Below are 19,070 nucleotides of genomic sequence, written 5' to 3' on the forward strand. Positions count from 1 at the left end.
ACCTAAGACTCACACATACTATATGCACTTACCATTCAAACCTAAGACTCACACATACTATATGCACTTACCATTCAAACCTAAGACTCACACATACTATATGCACTTACCATTCAAACCTAAGACTCACACATACTATATGCACTCACCATTCAAACCTAAGACTCACACATACTATATGCACTCACCATTCAAACCTAAGACTCACACATACGATATGCACTCACCATTCAAACCTAAGACTCACACATACGATATGCACTTACCATTCAAACCTAAGACTCACACATACTATATGCACTCACCATTCAAACCTAAGACTCACACATACTATATGCACTCACCATTCAAACCTAAGACTCACACATACTATATGCACTCACCATTCAAACCTAAGATTCACACATACTATATGCACTTACCATTCAAACCTAAGACTCACACATACTATATGCACTTACCATTCAAACCTAAGACTCACACATACTATATGCACTCACCATTCAAACCTAAGACTCACACATACTATATGCACTCACCATTCAAACCTAAGACTCACACATACTATATGCACTCACCATTCAAACCTAAGACTCACACATACTATATGCACTCACCATTCAAACCTAAGACTCACACATACTATATGCACTCACCATTCAAACCTAAGACTCACACATACTATATGCACTCACCATTCAAACCTAAGACTCACACATACTATATGCACTCACCATTCAAACCTAAGACTCACACATACTATATGCACTCACCATTCAAACCTAAGACTCACACATACTATATGCACTTACCATTCAAACCTAAGACTCACACATACTATATGCACTTACCATTCAAACCTAAGACTCACACATACTATATGCACTTACCATTCAAACCTAAGACTCACACATACTATATGCACTTACCATTCAAACCTAAGACTCACACCTACTATATGCACTTACCATTCAAACCTAAGACTCACACATACTATATGCACTCACCATTCAAACCTAAGACTCACACATACTATATGCACTTACCATTCAAACCTAAGACTCACACATACTATATGCACTCACCATTCAAACCTAAGAATCACACATACTATATGCACTCACCATTCAAACCTAAGACTCACACATTCTATATGCACTTACCATTCAAACCTAAGACTCACACATACTATATGCACTTACCATTCAAACCTAAGACTCACACATACTATATGCACTTACCATTCAAACCTAAGACTCACACATACTATATGCAATCACCATTCAAACCTAAGACTCACACATACTATATGCACTTACCATTCAAACCTAAGACTCACACATACTATATGCACTTACCATTCAAACCTAAGACTCACACATACTATATGCACTTACCATTCAAACCGAAGACTCACACATACTATATGCACTTACCTTTCAAACCTAAGAGTCACACATACTATATGCACTCACCATTCAAACCTAAGACTCACACATACTATATGCACTCACCATTCAAACCTAAGACTCACACATACTATATGCACTTACCAATCAAACCGAAGACTCACACATACTATATGCACTTACCATTCAAACCTAAGACTCACACATACTATATGCACTTACCATTCAAACCTAAGACTCACACATACTATATGCACTTACCATTCAAACCTAAGACTCACACATACTATATGCACTTACCATTCAAACCTAAGACTCACACATACTATATGCACTTACCATTCAAACCTAAGACTCACACATACTATATGCAATCACCATTCAAACCTAAGACTCACACATACTATATGCAATCACCATTCAAACCTAAGACTCACACATACTATATGCACTTACCATTCAAACCTAAGACTCACACATACTATATGCACTTACCATTCAAACCTAAGACTCACACATACTATATGCACTCACCATTCAAACCTAAGACTCACATATACTATATGCACTCACCATTCAAACCTAAGACTCACACATACGATGTGCACTTACCATTCAAACATAAGACTCACACATACTATATGCACTTACCATTCAAACTTAAGACTCACACATACTATATGCACTTACCATTCAAACCTAAGACTCACACATAGTATATGCACTTACCATTCAAACCTAAGACTCACACATACTATATGCAATCACCATTCAAACCTAAGACTCACACATACTATATGCACTTACCATTCAAACCTAAGACTCACACATACTATATGCACTCACCATTCAAACCTAAGACTCACACATACTATATGCACTCACCATTCAAACCTAAGACTCACACATACTATATGCACTTACCATTCAAACCTAAGACTCACACATACTATATGCACTTACCATTCAAACCTAAGACTCACACATACTATATGCACTTACCATTCAAACCTAAGACTCACACATACTATATGCACTTACCATTCAAACCTAAGACTCACACATACTATATGCACTCACCATTCAAACCTAAGACTCACACATACTATATGCACTTACCATTCAAACCTAAGACTCACACATACTATATGCACTTACCATTCAAACCTAAGACTCACACATAATATATGCACTCACCATTCAAACCTAAGACTCACACATACTATATGCACTTACCATTCAAACCTAAGACTCACACATACTATATGCACTCACCATTCAAACCTAAGACTCACACATACTATATGCACTCACCATTCAAACCTAAGACTCACACATACTATATGCACTTACCATTCAAACCTAAGACTCACACATACTATATGCACTTACCATTCAAACCTAAGACTCACACATACTATATGCACTTACCATTCAAACCTAAGACTCACACATACTATATGCACTCACCATTCAAACCTAAGACTCACACATACTATATGCACTCACCATTCAAACCTAAGACTCACACATACTATATGCACTTTCCATTCAAACCCAAGACTCACACATACTATATGCACTTACCATTCAAACCTAAGACTCACACATACTATATGCACTCACCATTCAAACCTAAGACTCACACATACTATATGCACTCACCATTCAAACCTAAGACTCACACATACTATATGCACTTACCATTCAAACCTAAGACTCACACATACTATATGCACTTACCATTCAAACCTAAGACTCACACATACTATATGCACTTACCATTCTAACCTAAGACTCACACATACTATATGCACTTACCATTCAAACCTAAGACTCACACATACTATATACACTTACCATTCAAACCTAAGACTCACACATACTATATGCACTTACCATTCAAACCTAAGACTCACACATACTATATGCACTCACCATTCAAACCTAAGACTCACACATACTATATGCACTCACCATTCAAACCTAAGACTCACACATACTATATGCACTCACCATTCAAACCTAAGACTCACACATACTATATGCACTCACCATTCAAACCTAAGACTCACACATACTATATGCACTTACCATTCAAACCTAAGACTCACACATACTATATGCACTCACCATTCAAACCTAAGACTCACACATACTATATGCACTTACCATTCAAACCTAAGACTCACACATACTATATGCACTCACCATTCAAACCTAAGACTCACACATACTATATGCAATCACCATTCAAACCTAAGACTCACACATACTATATGCACTCACCATTCAAACCTAAGACTCACACATACTATATGCACTTACCATTCAAACCTAAGACTCACACATACTATATGCACTTACCATTCAAACCTAAGACTCACACATACTATATGCACTTACCATTCAAACCTAAGACTCACACATACTATATGCACTTACCATTCAAACCTAAGACTCACACATACTATATGCACTTACCATTCAAACCTAAGACTCACACATACTATATGCACTTACCATTCAAACCTAAGACTCACACATACTATATGCACTTACCATTCAAACCTAAGACTCACACATACTATATGCACTTACCATTAAAACACTGATGCTCACTTACTATTCAGACGAGACTAACATCATACGACTTAACCTAAAACACCGAGACTCACTTACCATTTAAACACACACCGGGCTTACCATTCAAACACCGGGGCTCACTTACCACCACGATTATCATTCAAACAAAATGCCCGTTTTTACCATTGAACACTTGACTAGCACTTACCCTTCAAACACGAGAACATCTCCATCTGTCAATATTGGCACTTCTTGGTGGGCATTCTGAATTATTACGTCAGGCACTTTTTTTCTGTCGCTGAAATCAACATCAACCAGTTTGTGTGGAATCTTGTGCTTTTATCAAAAATGGAAATAATATATTAAACAATATACGGAATTGGGAGAGGGTTCTAAAACGTCTCACTTCTGCAATGTCTTTGTAATAGCAATGATACACAACAAACATAATGTCCAAAGTAGAAGATTGTGTTTATTATTTCAAGTTATTCTAACATTCCTCATTTCCTGATGAACCAATGCGAGGAAATATAGACGCGAACCGTGGCACCATTGCGAGGAAATATAGACGCGAACCGTGGCACCAATGCGAGGAAATATAGACGCGAACCGTAGCACCAATGCGAGGAAATATAGACGCGAACCGTGGCACCAAATGCGAGGAAATCTAGACGCGAACTGTGGCACCATTGCGAGGAAATATAGACGCGAACCGTGGCACCATTGCGAGGAAATATAGACGCGAACCGTGGCACCAATGCGAGGAAATATAGACGCGAACCGTGGCACCAATGCGAGGAAGTATAGACGCGAACCATGGCACCAATGCGAGGAAATATAGACGCAAACCATGGCACCAATGCGAGGAAATATAGACGCGAACCATGGCACCAATGCGAGGAAATATAGACGCGAACCATGGCACCAATGCGAGGAAATATAGACGCGAACAATGCACCAATGCGAGGAAATATAGACGCGAACCATGGCACCAATGCGAGGAAATATAGACGCGAACCATGGCACCAATGCGAGGAAATATAGACGCGAACCATGGCACGAATGCGAGGAAATATAGACGCGAACCGTGGCACCAATGCGAGGAAATAGACGCGAACCGTGGCACCAATGCGAGGAAATATAGACGCGAACCGTGGCACCAATGCGAGGAATTATAGACGCGAACCGTGGCACCAATGCGAGGAAATATAGACGCGAACCGTGGCACCAATGCGAGGAAATATAGACGCGAACCGTGGCGAGGAAATATAGACGCGAACCGTGGCACCAATGCGAGGAAATATATACGCGAACCGTGGCACCAATGCGAGTAAATATAAACGCGAACCGTGACACCGTGAATGCGAGGAAATATAGACGCGAACCGTGACACCATAGCGAGGAAATATATACGCGAACCGTGGCACCAATGCGAGTAAATATAAACGCGAACCGTGACACCGTGAATGCGAGGAAATATAGACGCGAACCGTGACACAGTGAATGCGAGGAAAAACCATAATCGATAATAATATTATGAATAAGATAGAATATAATATTAGAATGTTTTTCCTGTGCTTGTGGCTTCTCTGATAATCTCCGAAAAAATGATAATAACATACGACTATTTTAAATCCTCGATTCGGAAATACCTGTTAGTTTTTGCGACATTAAGTGTCATGAGCGCCAATCAGGCGAAAGGACGGAGAAAGAATTGCACACCCGTTGTTCACCTTATGTGCAGGTCAGGCAAGCAGGTCGAAATGACCAAACTCTAATACGACAAGGGCGCCATATATATATATATATATATATATATATATATATATATATATATATATATATATATATATATATATATATATATATATATATATATATATATATATATATATATATATATATGTATATATATAAACCTCCACCACCGAAGGCAGATGTACCACGCGATTTTGCACAATTCACGTCATATACACACGAGCTAAATATTGAGTTGTTCATTGCCATTATACTATTTCAACTTCATTTTAAATGTAGTTCCGAGGCATGGAAATAACTTTAGACTCCGACATCTACCACGGGGGGGGGGGGGGGGGGGGCTACTTCCACATTAAGTGGGTAAGGTTGTGCAGCCCACCTCTCGTAAACCATACTCGCCTCTAAACCATTTTAGTCTTTTTATATACCCACTTCTAAACACAAGTGTTTTCAGCAAAAAAACAAAAACACATCCAGCTCACAACTTTCGCAACCAGTGCGCGCATCCGGGCGATGCATTTTCCGGTATTTGGCTTTGAATATAAGGACCTGTGAAAAAGTAAATAAATGCTACACACTTCTAAACCAAAACATTGATAAATGACCACCCACTTCTAAACAAAATAACGTGAAATGACACCCCAGTCGGGCGGCACATACCCGTATTGCACTTCTATGCAAGTAGCCCCCCCCCCCCGGCATTGACACAATGCCCCCCCCCCGGTCTACCATCATTTACTTATGTGACACGCCACTCCAAACGCTTTGCTTGTTTTGCGTAGTAAAATAAAAATTCTGAAAATTGGTTCTTGAACTAGCACATTGTGAATATTACAGTCCCTCTATAGAGGGGCTGTGAGAATATAGATACATCAAACAAAGGGAGCAAATTCGCAACGTAGCGCCGTACGTTCAAATTTCATGTTGATCGAGTACAAAACTTCCCGCCACTGCAGAAGGCAATTGTTGGCTTAGTTTCTGTTATTCTCATGAATCTATTTTATACACCAAATACTCAACATTTCAGTGGCGTATTTCACCACGGCTCGCATAATTAAAAACACGCTCTCGACCAATAAGAACGACGCATTTAGACGATCGAGACGCCGGTAAAATTTATCGATTTTACCCGAGAATGAAGAGTTATCGATTTTAGATTATATTTTCCGATAATAAATCGAATACCAATGTCACGCTTTCATGACGAAGCCAATGAAATATAGTCGTGAATCACAGAGCCGTTGCGGTACTCATTCGCCAAGTCCTGACTGATTGGAGGCGTGCTTAAGAATCCCGGAATTAGTCAGTGCATGAGAATGTAAATAACTTAATTACAAGAAAGTCGCGACACTGCTTACTTCATCATTTTTCGAATGAACCAACCAGCTTCACTTCAGTTGTGTATCCAAGATATTTGACCGAGCGTCACTACCGGCGAACTTATACGTGTTTTATTGAGTCAATTGTGATAAACATAATAAATAAGTCTCAAATACTGGTAAACCAAGTGATAAATTTGGTTGTAATTACAAAATGTCAGATACTTTTCTCATTTTCTTCAGATGTTTGTCTTTTTACTATACACAGAATGCATTTTTTTTATAGTAAATGACGATTTAGGGATGAACTACTTTACAAAAAAATGTGACTAGGTTATTTGTTACGAAATTAAAATAGTTGTATTTTGATCAACAAAAACGGCGTACAGTAGATGTCAGCGTTCTGGAACAAGAACTAATTGACATGATTATTATTCAAACCGTACCTTCAAAATACAAACCTTCTATAATCCTATTTGTAGGAATTTTCTGTCGAGTATCATAAAACATAATGAATCTTGGCTTTAGTTTTTATGACGTGGGTATAAGTTATTAATTTAGTGTAATCAATGAGAATGATTTGTGTATCGTCATGATGATTACTCTATCTTTTTATTACATACAACAACGTAGCGCTCTAGGTTAGTAATATGAAAATACCATTGCATTATAAATATTTGGGCTGTCAATTATTTCAGCTACACATTTAATATAATTGTGTTTCACTTGCAGCAATCAATATTGGAACTTAGGCACCAACAAACTTTGTTGCTATGGTAACAATGTGCATTCCACACGTAATCCAATTGTTAACAATTAACAAAAAACTAGACGAGACCTTGTTGCGTTCAATACAAATTGTTTACATTTAAAGTACCCCATACTGCCAGTGTTATATCCAGACAACAATTTCACAGTCTTAAAGTACGTAGAGCTAGTCTTAGTATAACTACAATCCATGCGAGAACTCGCTTGAGGTTCCGTGTGAGAGTCGCTCAACTGTAGATTTTGTTGAATTTTGAAGAAGAAATGAACATCTCGCCCGAATAAGAGTTTAATTATGGTTCAATACGCAAAACATAGCCACACCTCCGTGCCGGAAAACAAGGTCTTGGCTATTCATAAATTGTATTCACGAGTATTTTAACCCACCAGCCTTATATGCAACTTGCTATAAGGACGTAATATAAACAAAAATAAATCTTGTATTATGCATATGTATGGGGTAAAGTATAACAAATAAATGCATAGTTAAATGTATTGATATTTTCTAGAATGTCTAATTTTGCAGAGTCTGTTTCTAGTATTTTACTGTTCATTAACCCAACGTATTTTGTATGGGGATACGAGTGGTACAATGAAGTGTGATGGGATAAAACGTTGTCTCTAAGTTGCGTATCATATTAAGTGAAGATAAGTAAAAATATCACTGACATGCAGGACTTATTCGTTCTTTAACTTGGCATATCATACATATGCCTACCTTTCTCGGTGAATGCGCCGAAGCAGTGAATTTCAATACAGCTCAATCAAATATTTGACAGACGAAGGTTCCGGGATGATGTGTACGTAGATAATTGCTCAAATGAACCATTGGGGTAAAACAAACCCCCATGAATGAACCCACAATATCTGACCGATTTTGAAAATCAATATCAAGACACAGTTGTCGAAATAAATTAAGACTAAGTTTCTTTAATTATCACTCACTACCAGATTAAATCTCCGCAAATCCAGGTTTCCAGGCTTATGCATACAAAAATCACGCATCTAAAGCGCGGCAACGGGGTCGTGGTTAGCAAGGATTTTGAGCAGAGTCTTACAGGTGAAAGAATTCCTTGGGGAGAATGACTAAACCAAACAAAGCAACACATCGGAAGAGTATTGTATAATGACCATAAACTCAGCTCGTGATATAAAAATAAAACTTTAATTAAGTATAAATGTCAACACCTGTTTTGAGGTAATGTTATTGTACAGTAATTCAGTTTAGAAATCCACATTCCATAGGACACTACTCGGATGATTACTGCTATAAATATAAAGAACTTGCAACTTGAGTCTGGTTGATGGTTACTCCAAAATATCGTCCAATATTCATACCTGCATTTGTCGCGTTCGATATGGGGCCTGTCGCTGCACGACGACTGTGGCACTTTGTGAAAATGTCATTGTTGTGACAATAAGTGACAGAGTAACTGAACAAATGAATGAGACTACAGTGTTTGTAGCACGATACACGCATCATTGGTAGGTCACGTAAACAGTACGTATGCATGGTAGCAATTATCGACAAATGACTGTAGTTACGATACAAAGAATGTCTTACATTGTGCAAGTATTCCGTAGGAATAAACGATCCTGGAAGACCTTTTTACTAGTATTCTCACAATATGGACGATCTGAAATGGCTATAAACGCGATGGCATAGCAAACGTAACAGGGCGGAAACTTGCACACCAGCAAGTCACCTTGTGACACCAGCAATTGGAAGCCTATGGTTATCGAAGGAATTCGCGAACTTTCTCCGATGAAATGATCCTGTAATAAGCCAATATAACTAGTGTACGCATGTCCGTCATCACATACATGGAGTTTGTGAAATCAATCGTATGACGACATCGTGACACCATTTCGACGAACAATAATAAACCACGGTGTGATGTTTAGTTAAGTGGATTGTCTGTCGATAAAATAAGGTCGAAAACATGCGCCTCACCTGCAATATATACAGCCAGACCGCCCTGCAAGGGGGAGATACCCGTACCAGATACAGCGTAACACCAGGAGAAGACATGATCACGCCGCCAACAACGCATAGCACATTTGACAATGTAGAAACAGACCTGACGGTATCCAACTACTTTGCCTACTGGCTAATGTCAATACAGCCTCCCTTCTGCAGTAAATATTCAAATACCACGCGAAGTGTCGATCGATATTAACGCCAGTTTGTAATACGGTGTGCAAATCAACATAGACGGAATAAATCACAGCGTGAATTATAACTTCACGCTACGAGAGTCGTTGTTACCGCGTATCAACAAACAGTAGATATTGACACAGTTATGTGGTATTGACTTATGTTAATCTCTCACGCTTCACAAAGCACACAGCGTGTATGTACCATCGTATATAGCACATCGTATAATGTCTATAGCACAGAATGTTTGATTTACTGGCACAGTAAAGAAAATTTCCATTATTTTTTTTGCTCTCTGGCTAATTAAAGCGCGAAAAGGAAAAAAAACGGAAACTGATTTTTTTCTTCTTAATTTCTAAAGCTTTCTATATATATAAAATAGAGCCAGCAATTATAAAACCATGTATTTTTCAAATGAGGGATAGACCAATAGAAGTTCTGGGGTGGTATATTTGAAAACAATACTAGTAACAGCACAAAGATCATTCTTAAAAAAATCTAAGCAAAAGAACTATACGCGGTAGTTCTACCATCTCCCGGGATTTGTATATTCAACCCCGAAGTATACAAAGAATGCCACCATCTTGTCTAGAGCATAGGTAGTGTTCTTCCGTCTCGTGATTGGGAATTACAGCTTGATGGATAACTCTGTCTATGTCTCGTATATCAATCGTATTCATAAAACGCCCTGTCAAATTACTTGACAATTGTTTGAACCCAACATTTGATGCTGGGGTTCAGTTCGCGTTTTGACAGAAATTAGACTATTCGTGATTGAAATCATACACAAGTAAACATAATCACCGTGTATGGCAACACAGCATGCCTACATACGATCACGTGATGAAGCGTACACGTGACAACAAAATTACCCATTTCTTGAATCCTAAGGCATGTTCAAGTAAAAGTTGTCAAATCACATTAAGAGTATCAGTTCATTGTGAAGTGCATTGTACATCTGTTCACGTAGCAATTTTAGTATACAGCACATGCATTTGTTTTTACTTAAAACTACATACTTGGTGGTAGATTATGTTTTTAAAATATACCCAGTGCACGCATTTTAGAAAATATGGCCCGAGAAAGACACGGGACTTACTAACTTAGGTTCAAGTTGACCATATTTGTAGCGAAACAACTTCCACGTATCGTCAATGGTTGTCAAGGGCAGAGGGACTATGAGCAATGTCAGAATTATCCCAGCCCATCACACGCCCCCTCATCACCAGGAAACTCTCTCTTTGTTAACATTGTCGCCTGATAAATTCCACAATGGCAGAATATACACAAAAAACATATGCAATGATATGCACAGCTGTGTAGGGAATAAAAATAACCATCTCAATAAAAACAAAAAAATCAATAAAACACTTATTGAGGGCGCAAGCCACTATAGGGCTCATACCACTAATTGAATTTCCATAGACGACAATGTTAACATATGACGAGATTGCTGTATGAAAATGGTGAAGAAAGTTGAAAACATGGCTCAAAATGAGAATCAACATGCCAGTAATCAACCATATGAAATCAAAGAAAGCTTAGAAAGAACTCCCATGTGCTGAGAGTATTGGAGACACATTAAATATAATTTGAAATTACTTAGCTGAAAACTAATGAGGTCTGTGCAATGTAACAGAAAATCTATATACCAAGTTTAATTGAAATGTGATTAGAACCAAAAAATTATGAATTATTATGCTAATTAGGGAATTAAAATGAACAGATTTTTACCCTAAACTAATTAGGTTTGTACATTGTCCTAGAGCATCTTTGTACTAAGTTTCATTGAAATGGAATAATTAGTACTTTAGATATCAGTGTGAAAGCTTAAAATTGGTTAATTATGCAAATTAGGTAATTAATACGTACAGATTTTAACCCACAATTATCCAGGTCTGTCTATTGTCCTACAGCATCTATGTACAAACATTCATTGATATGTGATGATTAGTAGCCGAGATATCAGTGTGAAACTAAAAATTGGCATTCCAGCACAGCAGCCAATCAGCGACGGCCTAACGCTTAGATGACAATTTCGGTTTCAAATACCCCGGCTTAGTGTTCTATGTTCTTCGCGTAATTATGTGTTCGTATGTAAGGGATTTTTTCCACACAAAAACGACGAATTCGGCCGAATTTTGTTATCGGTTGGCTTAATATAACCCCAATGGACCTTATTTTTGTGAAAGATTGGTATTTTTGTCCTGATTTGTAGGAATCTGAAAAACGCGTTTCACAACTTGTCTCTCATTTAGTTTTATGCGTCATTCAAAATGGCGGCCCCATATAGTAAATATCGCATTTATTTTATTATATCAGATGTGCGCCAGCTGACTCTGCTACGAACAGCCATTGGTTAATTAGTGGCATGAGACCTATAGAACACAACTCCCATCACAGATCGTCCACGATTTCAACACACTACGGAAACGCCAAGTGCAATTTCCATAAAAGCCAATACACGCTCACTACATAATAATTGCATAAATACATCCGCTGGTGTCAAAGCAAAACGAGCCAGTGGTACGACCGAAAAAAAACAAAACAATCAAGTTTCTGACATTTAGGGACTGGTCAGTTACTTCGGCCTAGGGGGGGGGGCGGTGGATCAGTAGGGGGGTTACCCTGTTTTTGATTGTGCGAATAGGGGGGCGTCACCCTGTTTTTGATGTCATGTTTTCCAGAATTCACACACGCGCTCATGCATATATTTTTAAAATTTTTATTTCAGAACAAACGATAAAAAAGTTAATCGTACAAATGTGTTCTTAATAATAACTATTACCTATATTGCCTATAAATTTGTTGATGCAAAAAATGTTATAGGCTAAATATTTTGAGGTTAAAGTTGCCAAATAACTAACAGATTATGCAATGCAGCTAGAACCCCAATTGTACAGTTTTAAACACATCCCAAGTCCATGTGCTGCCGATATCAGATTATTTTATTTAAAGTCTGAAATCACCATTGTATAAGATATTTACTGAATTCATCCAATTATAACACAGACAACACAGCAATTAGTACAACGAGCAGTGACAGTTTTTGTTCAGCAAATCAAAAAAGTTAAATTTGTGAAAATGCTGATATATAAATTAAAATAAATGATGAAAAAATAAATAAAGAGTTTTTTTTTGTTTTTTTAACTTTTAAATATGCATATTTAGCTCTGTAAAATACCAAAATCCAACACAAATTTAAGCAAAAATCAAAGTTCCCTTCGTTTTCATAAGCACATAATAATATAATGTTGGGGGGGGGGGGGGTCACCCACTTTTTTTTATTTGATAGGGGGTGGGTCAACTGAGATTTACAGCTGGCAAAATGGAATCTGCCGACCCCCCCCTAGGCCGAAGTAACTGACCAGTCCCTTAGTTCATCGCTAGAATCAAACAGCCGTGGAGATTAATACGCAATTATCGTGAGATCCGATCTATTCATTATAAATTGGCAATTTGTTATTCACACAACTCCAATGTTCAGATAACACGAATAAGAAACAGATCAGTAGGCTGATTGGTGATTCGCTCGGAGATGAAATCAATTATATTGTTGGCCATTACCATGGAAACGATAGGACAGAAGTTTTTGGCAAGTAGTTCTACCTAACTAAAGTGCAGGCGTACCAGCCTATCAAATTTGAGAGCCGGCCCAGGCAAAAAAAAACAAAACAAAACAAAAAAACAATCTAGGCTTAAAGCGCAGCGCGTGTTCAAATTTCGCTACGAGTCAGAGTCCCATAAAAATAATGGCCATTGTGTTCAATTAATAATACACATATTGTATTAATCTCAATATACCTTATATAGCAAGAATTGGGGAAAAAAAGTTTCCAAATAATGGGGCAGAAATATATTTAAGCAATATATAATATGTGCCAGATTTTTTGAGCACTCTTTTGTTGTGTCTAGACTTATTTTGGAAGCTTTATCGTTTAGTTAATTTATAATTGATGCAGTTGACATGAATGTTGCCAGCATGCATGCTGTTGACACTCAAATTGCTCTAGCTCTGTTTTACATGACGTTTCAGTAACACGTTCGGTGTATCTATTGACACAAGCTTAGTATTCACCGATAATTCACTGATTTGAAAGTACAATCTACTCTAGTTGCGCAAATAGTCTTACCACTAGAGGGCGCACTATACTGTGTAGTATAATTGCTCATCTTATTTTGCACATTAGAGGGCGCACTATTTGGAACTTATTTACAGAACTTTAGACACACACTCAAGTAAAGAATATACAAGATTTTTTTGAATTTTTGGCAGTTATTTTTCTTCAGATTTTCCAACCTAAATGGAGTGTGGAAGAGATGTGTAGCTAAAACCAGGCTCAGGATGCACAAAGTTTAACATGCACGTAGCTTGTCTCGTGAATCTGTACAAATTTGGTTTCAACCTATTAATATTATGGATACAGATAATGATAAGGTTGTAATCTCTGAATCACTTTAATGGCAACAATGGTGAAGTTGGCCATTGATTAGTTCAATTTACACAGAGACAGACCAATGTACAAGTAGTTGGTAGAGTTGAGACCAATGTACATGTAGTTGGTAGAGTTGAGACCAATGTACATGTAGTTGGTAGAGTTGAGACCAATGTACATGTAGTTGGTAGAGTTGAGACCAATGTACATGTAGTTGGTAGAGTTGAGACCAATGTACATGTAGTTGGTAGAGTTGAGACCAATGTACATGTAGTTGGTAGAGTTGAGACCAATGTACATGTAGTTGGTAGAGTTGAGACCAATGTACATGTAGTTGGTAGAGTTGAGACCAATGTACATGTAGTTGGTAGAGTTGAGACCAATGTACATGTAGTTGGTAGAGTTGAGACCAATGTACATGTAGTTGGTAGAGTTGAGACCAATGTACATGTAGTTGGTCAAGTTGAGACCAATGTACATGTAGTTGGTCAAGTTGAGACCAATGTACATGTAGTTGGTCAAGTTGAGACCAATGTACAAGTAGTTGGTAGAGTTGAGACCAATGTACATGTAGTTGGTAGAGTTGAGACCAATGTACATGTAGTTGGTCAAGTTGAGACCAATGTACATGTAGTTGGTCAAGTTGAGACCAATGTACATGTAGTTGGTCAAGTTGAGACCAATGTACATGTAGTTGGTCAAGTTGAGACCAATGTATATGTAGTTGGTCAAGTTGAGACCAATGTACATGTAGTTGGTCAAGTTGAGACCAATGTACATGTAGTTGGTCAAGTTGAGACCAATGTACATGTAGTTGGTAAAGTTCAATTTGAGACCAACGTACATGTAGTTAGTAGAGTTGAGACCAATGTACATGTAGTTGGTAAAGTTGAGACCAATGTACATGTAGTTGGTAAAGTTGAGACCAATGTACATGTAGTTGGTAGAGTTGAGACCAATGTACATGTAGTTGGTAAAGTTCAATTTGAGACCAACGTACATGTAGTTAGTAGAGTTGAGACCAATGTACATGTAGTTGGTAAAGTTGAGACCAATGTACATGTAGTTGGTAAAGTTGAGACCAATGTACATGTAGTTGGTAGAGTTGAGACCAATGTACATGTAGTTAGTAGAGTTGAGACCAATGTACATGTAGTTGGTAAAGTTGAGACCAATGTACATGTAGTTAGTAGAGTTGAGACCAACGTACATGTTGTTGGTAGAGTTGAGACCAATGTACATGTAGTTGGTAGAGTTGAGAACAATGTACATGTAGTTGGTATAGTTGAGATCAACGTACATGTAGTTAGTAGAGTTGAGACCAATGTACATGTAGTTGGTAAAGTTGAGACCAATGTACATGTAGTTGGTAAAGTTGAGACCAACGTACATGTAGTTGGTATAGTTGAGACCAACGTACATGTAGTTGGTATAGTTGAGACCAACGTACATGTAGTTGGTATAGTTGAGACCAACGTACATGTAGTTGGTATAGTTGAGACCAACGTACATGTTGTTGGTAGAGTTGAGACCAATGTACATGTAGTTGGTAGAGTTGAGAACAATGTACATGTAGTTGGTAGAGTTGAGACCAATGTACATGTAGTTGGTAAAGTTGAGACCAATGTACATGTAGTTGGTAAAGTTGAGACCAACGTACATGTAGTTGGTATAGTTGAGACCAACGTACATGTAGTTGGTATAGTTGAGACCAACGTACATGTAGTTGGTATAGTTGAGACCAACGTACATGTAGTTGGTATAGTTGAGACCAACGTACATGTTGTTGGTAGAGTTGAGACCAATGTACATGTAGTTGGTAGAGTTGAGAACAATGTACATGTAGTTGGTATAGTTGAGATCAATGTACATGTAGTTGGTAAAGTTGAGACCAATGTACATGTAGTTGGTATAGTTGAGACCAACGTACATGTTGTTGGTAGAGTTGAGACCAATGTACATGTAGTTGGTAGAGTTGAGACCAATGTACATGTAGTTGGTAGAGTTGAGACCAATGTACATGTAGTTGGTAGAGTTGAGAACAATGTACATGTAGTTGGTATAGTTGAGATCAATGTACATGTAGTTGGTAGAGTTGAGATCAATGTACAAGTAAGTTGGTAGAGTTGAGATCAATGTACATGTAGTAAGTAGAGTTGAGAACAATGTACATGTAGTTGGTATAGTTGAGAACAATGTACATGTAGTTGGTAGAGTTGAGATCAATGTACAAGTAAGTTGGTAGAGTTGAGATCAATGTACATGTAGTAAGTAGAGTTGAGAACAATGTACAAGTAGTTGGTATAGTTGAGAACAATGTACATGTAGTTGGTATAGTTGGTATAGTTGAGATCAATGTACATGTAGTTGGTATAGTTGAGATCAATGTACATGTAGTTGGTATAGTTGAGATCAATGTACATGTAGTTGGTATAGTTGAGATCAATGTACAAGTAAGTTGGTAGAGTTGAGACCAATGTACATGTAGTTAGTAGAGTTGAGACCAATGTACATGTAGTTGGTAAAGTTGAGACCAATGTACATGTAGTTGGTAAAGTTGAGACCAATGTACATGTAGTTGGTAAAGTTGAGACCAATGTACATGTAGTTGGTAAAGTTGAGATCAATGTACATGTAGTTGGTAGAGTTGAGATCAATGTACAAGTAAGTTGGTAGAGTTGAGATCAATGTACATGTAGTAAGTAGAGTTGAGAACAATGTACAAGTAGTTGGTATAGTTGAGACCAATGTACATGTAGTTGGTCAAGTTGAGACCAATGTACATGTAGTTGGTAGAGTTGAGAACAATGTACATGTAGTTGGTATAGTTGAGATCAATGTACATGTAGTTGGTATAGTTGAGATCAATGTACATGTAGTTGGTATAGTTGAGATCAATGTACATGTAGTTGGTAGAGTTGAGACCAATGTACATGTAGTTGGTATAGTTGAGACCAATGTACATGTTGTTGGTATAGTTCAATTTGAGACCAACGTACATGTTGTTGGTAGAGTTGAGACCAATGTACATGTAGTTGGTAAAGTTGAGACCAATATACATGTAGTTGGTAAAGTTGAGACCAATGTACATGTAGTTGGTATAGTTGAGACCAATGTACATGTTGTTGGTATAGTTGAGACCAATGTACATGTTGTTGGTAGAGTTGAGAACAATGTACATGTTGTTGGTAGAGTTGAGAACAATGTACATGTAGTTGGTAGAGTTGAGAACAATGTACATGTAGTTGGTCAAGTTGAGAACAATGTACATGTTGTTGGTAGAGTTGAGAACAATGTACATATAGTTGGTATAGTTGAGACCAATGTACATGTAGTTGGTATAGTTCAATTTGAGACCAACGTACATGTTGTTGGTAGAGTTGAGACCAACATACATGTAGTTGGTAAAGTTGAGACCAATATACATGTAGTTGGTAAAGTTGAGACCAATGTACATGTAGTTGGTATAGTTGAGACCAATGTACATGTTGTTGGTAGAGTTGAGAACAATGTACATGTTGTTGGTAGAGTTGAGAACAATGTACATGTAGTTGGTAAAGTTGAGACCAATATACATGTAGTTGGTAAAGTTGAGACCAATGTACATGTAGTTGGTAGAGTTGAGAACAATGTACATGTTGTTGGTAGAGTTGAGAACAATGTACATGTAGTTGGTAGAGTTGAGAACAATGTACATGTAGTTGGTAGAGTTGAGAACAATGTACATGTTGTTGGTAGAGTTGAGAACAATGTACATGTTGTTGGTAGAGTTGAGAACAATGTACATGTAGTTGGTAGAGTTGAGAACAATGTACATGTTGTTGGTAGAGTTGAGAACAATGTACATGTTGTTGGTAGAGTTGAGAACAATGTACATGTAGTTGGTAGAGTTGAGACCAATGTACATGTAGTTGGTAGAGTTGAGACCAATGTACATGTAGTTAGTAGAGTTGAGACCAATGTACATGTAGTTGGTAAAGTTGAGACCAATGTACATGTAGTTGGTAGAGTTGAGACCAATGTACATGTAGTTAGTAGAGTTGAGACCAATGTACATGTAGTTGGTAAAGTTGAGACCAATGTACATGTAGTTGGTAAAGTTCAATTTGAGACCAACGTACATGTAGTTGGTAGAGTTGAGATCAATGTACAAGTAAGTTGGTAGAGTTGAGATCAATGTACATGTAGTAAGTAGAGTTGAGACCAATGTACATGTAGTTGGTAAAGTTGAGACCAATGTACATGTAGTTGGTAAAGTTGAGACCAATGTACATGTAGTTGGTAAAGTTGAGACCAATGTACATGTAGTTGGTAAAGTTGAGACCAATGTACATGTAGTTGGTATAGTTCAATTTGAGACCAACGTACATGTTGTTGGTAGAGTTGAGACCAATGTACATGTAGTTGGTAAAGTTGAGACCAATATACATGTAGTTGGTATAGTTGAGACCAATATACATGTAGTTGGTAAAGTTGAGACCAATGTACATGTAGTTGGTATAGTTGAGACCAATGTACATGTTGTTGGTAGAGTTGAGACCAATGTACATGTTGTTGGTAGAGTTGAGACCAATGTACATGTTGTTGGTAGAGTTGAGACCAATGTACATGTAGTTGGTATAGTTGAGACCAATGTACA

The 19,070-nt window shown here is 37.6% G+C and overlaps 1 protein-coding gene across 1 annotated transcript in view; it reads right to left on the reverse strand.

The window, feature by feature from the left end:
• The window catches only part of LOC146742774 (glutathione S-transferase theta-1-like), a 40,611-nt gene extending 30,542 nt beyond the window's left edge, over window positions 1-10,069 (reverse strand). The window contains exons 1-2 of the mRNA XM_085500889.1: window positions 9,792-10,069; window positions 4,204-4,331 (exon numbers count right to left, since the gene is read on the reverse strand). Coding sequence (XP_085357015.1) covers window positions 4,204-4,331; window positions 9,792-9,869 — 206 coding nt within the window. The 5' untranslated portion in view covers window positions 9,870-10,069. The remainder of the gene's footprint in view (window positions 1-4,203; window positions 4,332-9,791) is intronic.
• Window positions 10,070-19,070: the final 9,001 nt, after the last annotated feature.

Source organism: Saccoglossus kowalevskii, chromosome 6 (genome assembly GCF_978046115.1).
Source record: "Saccoglossus kowalevskii chromosome 6, keSacKowa6.1, whole genome shotgun sequence".
Classification (NCBI taxonomy): domain Eukaryota; kingdom Metazoa; phylum Hemichordata; class Enteropneusta; family Harrimaniidae; genus Saccoglossus; species Saccoglossus kowalevskii.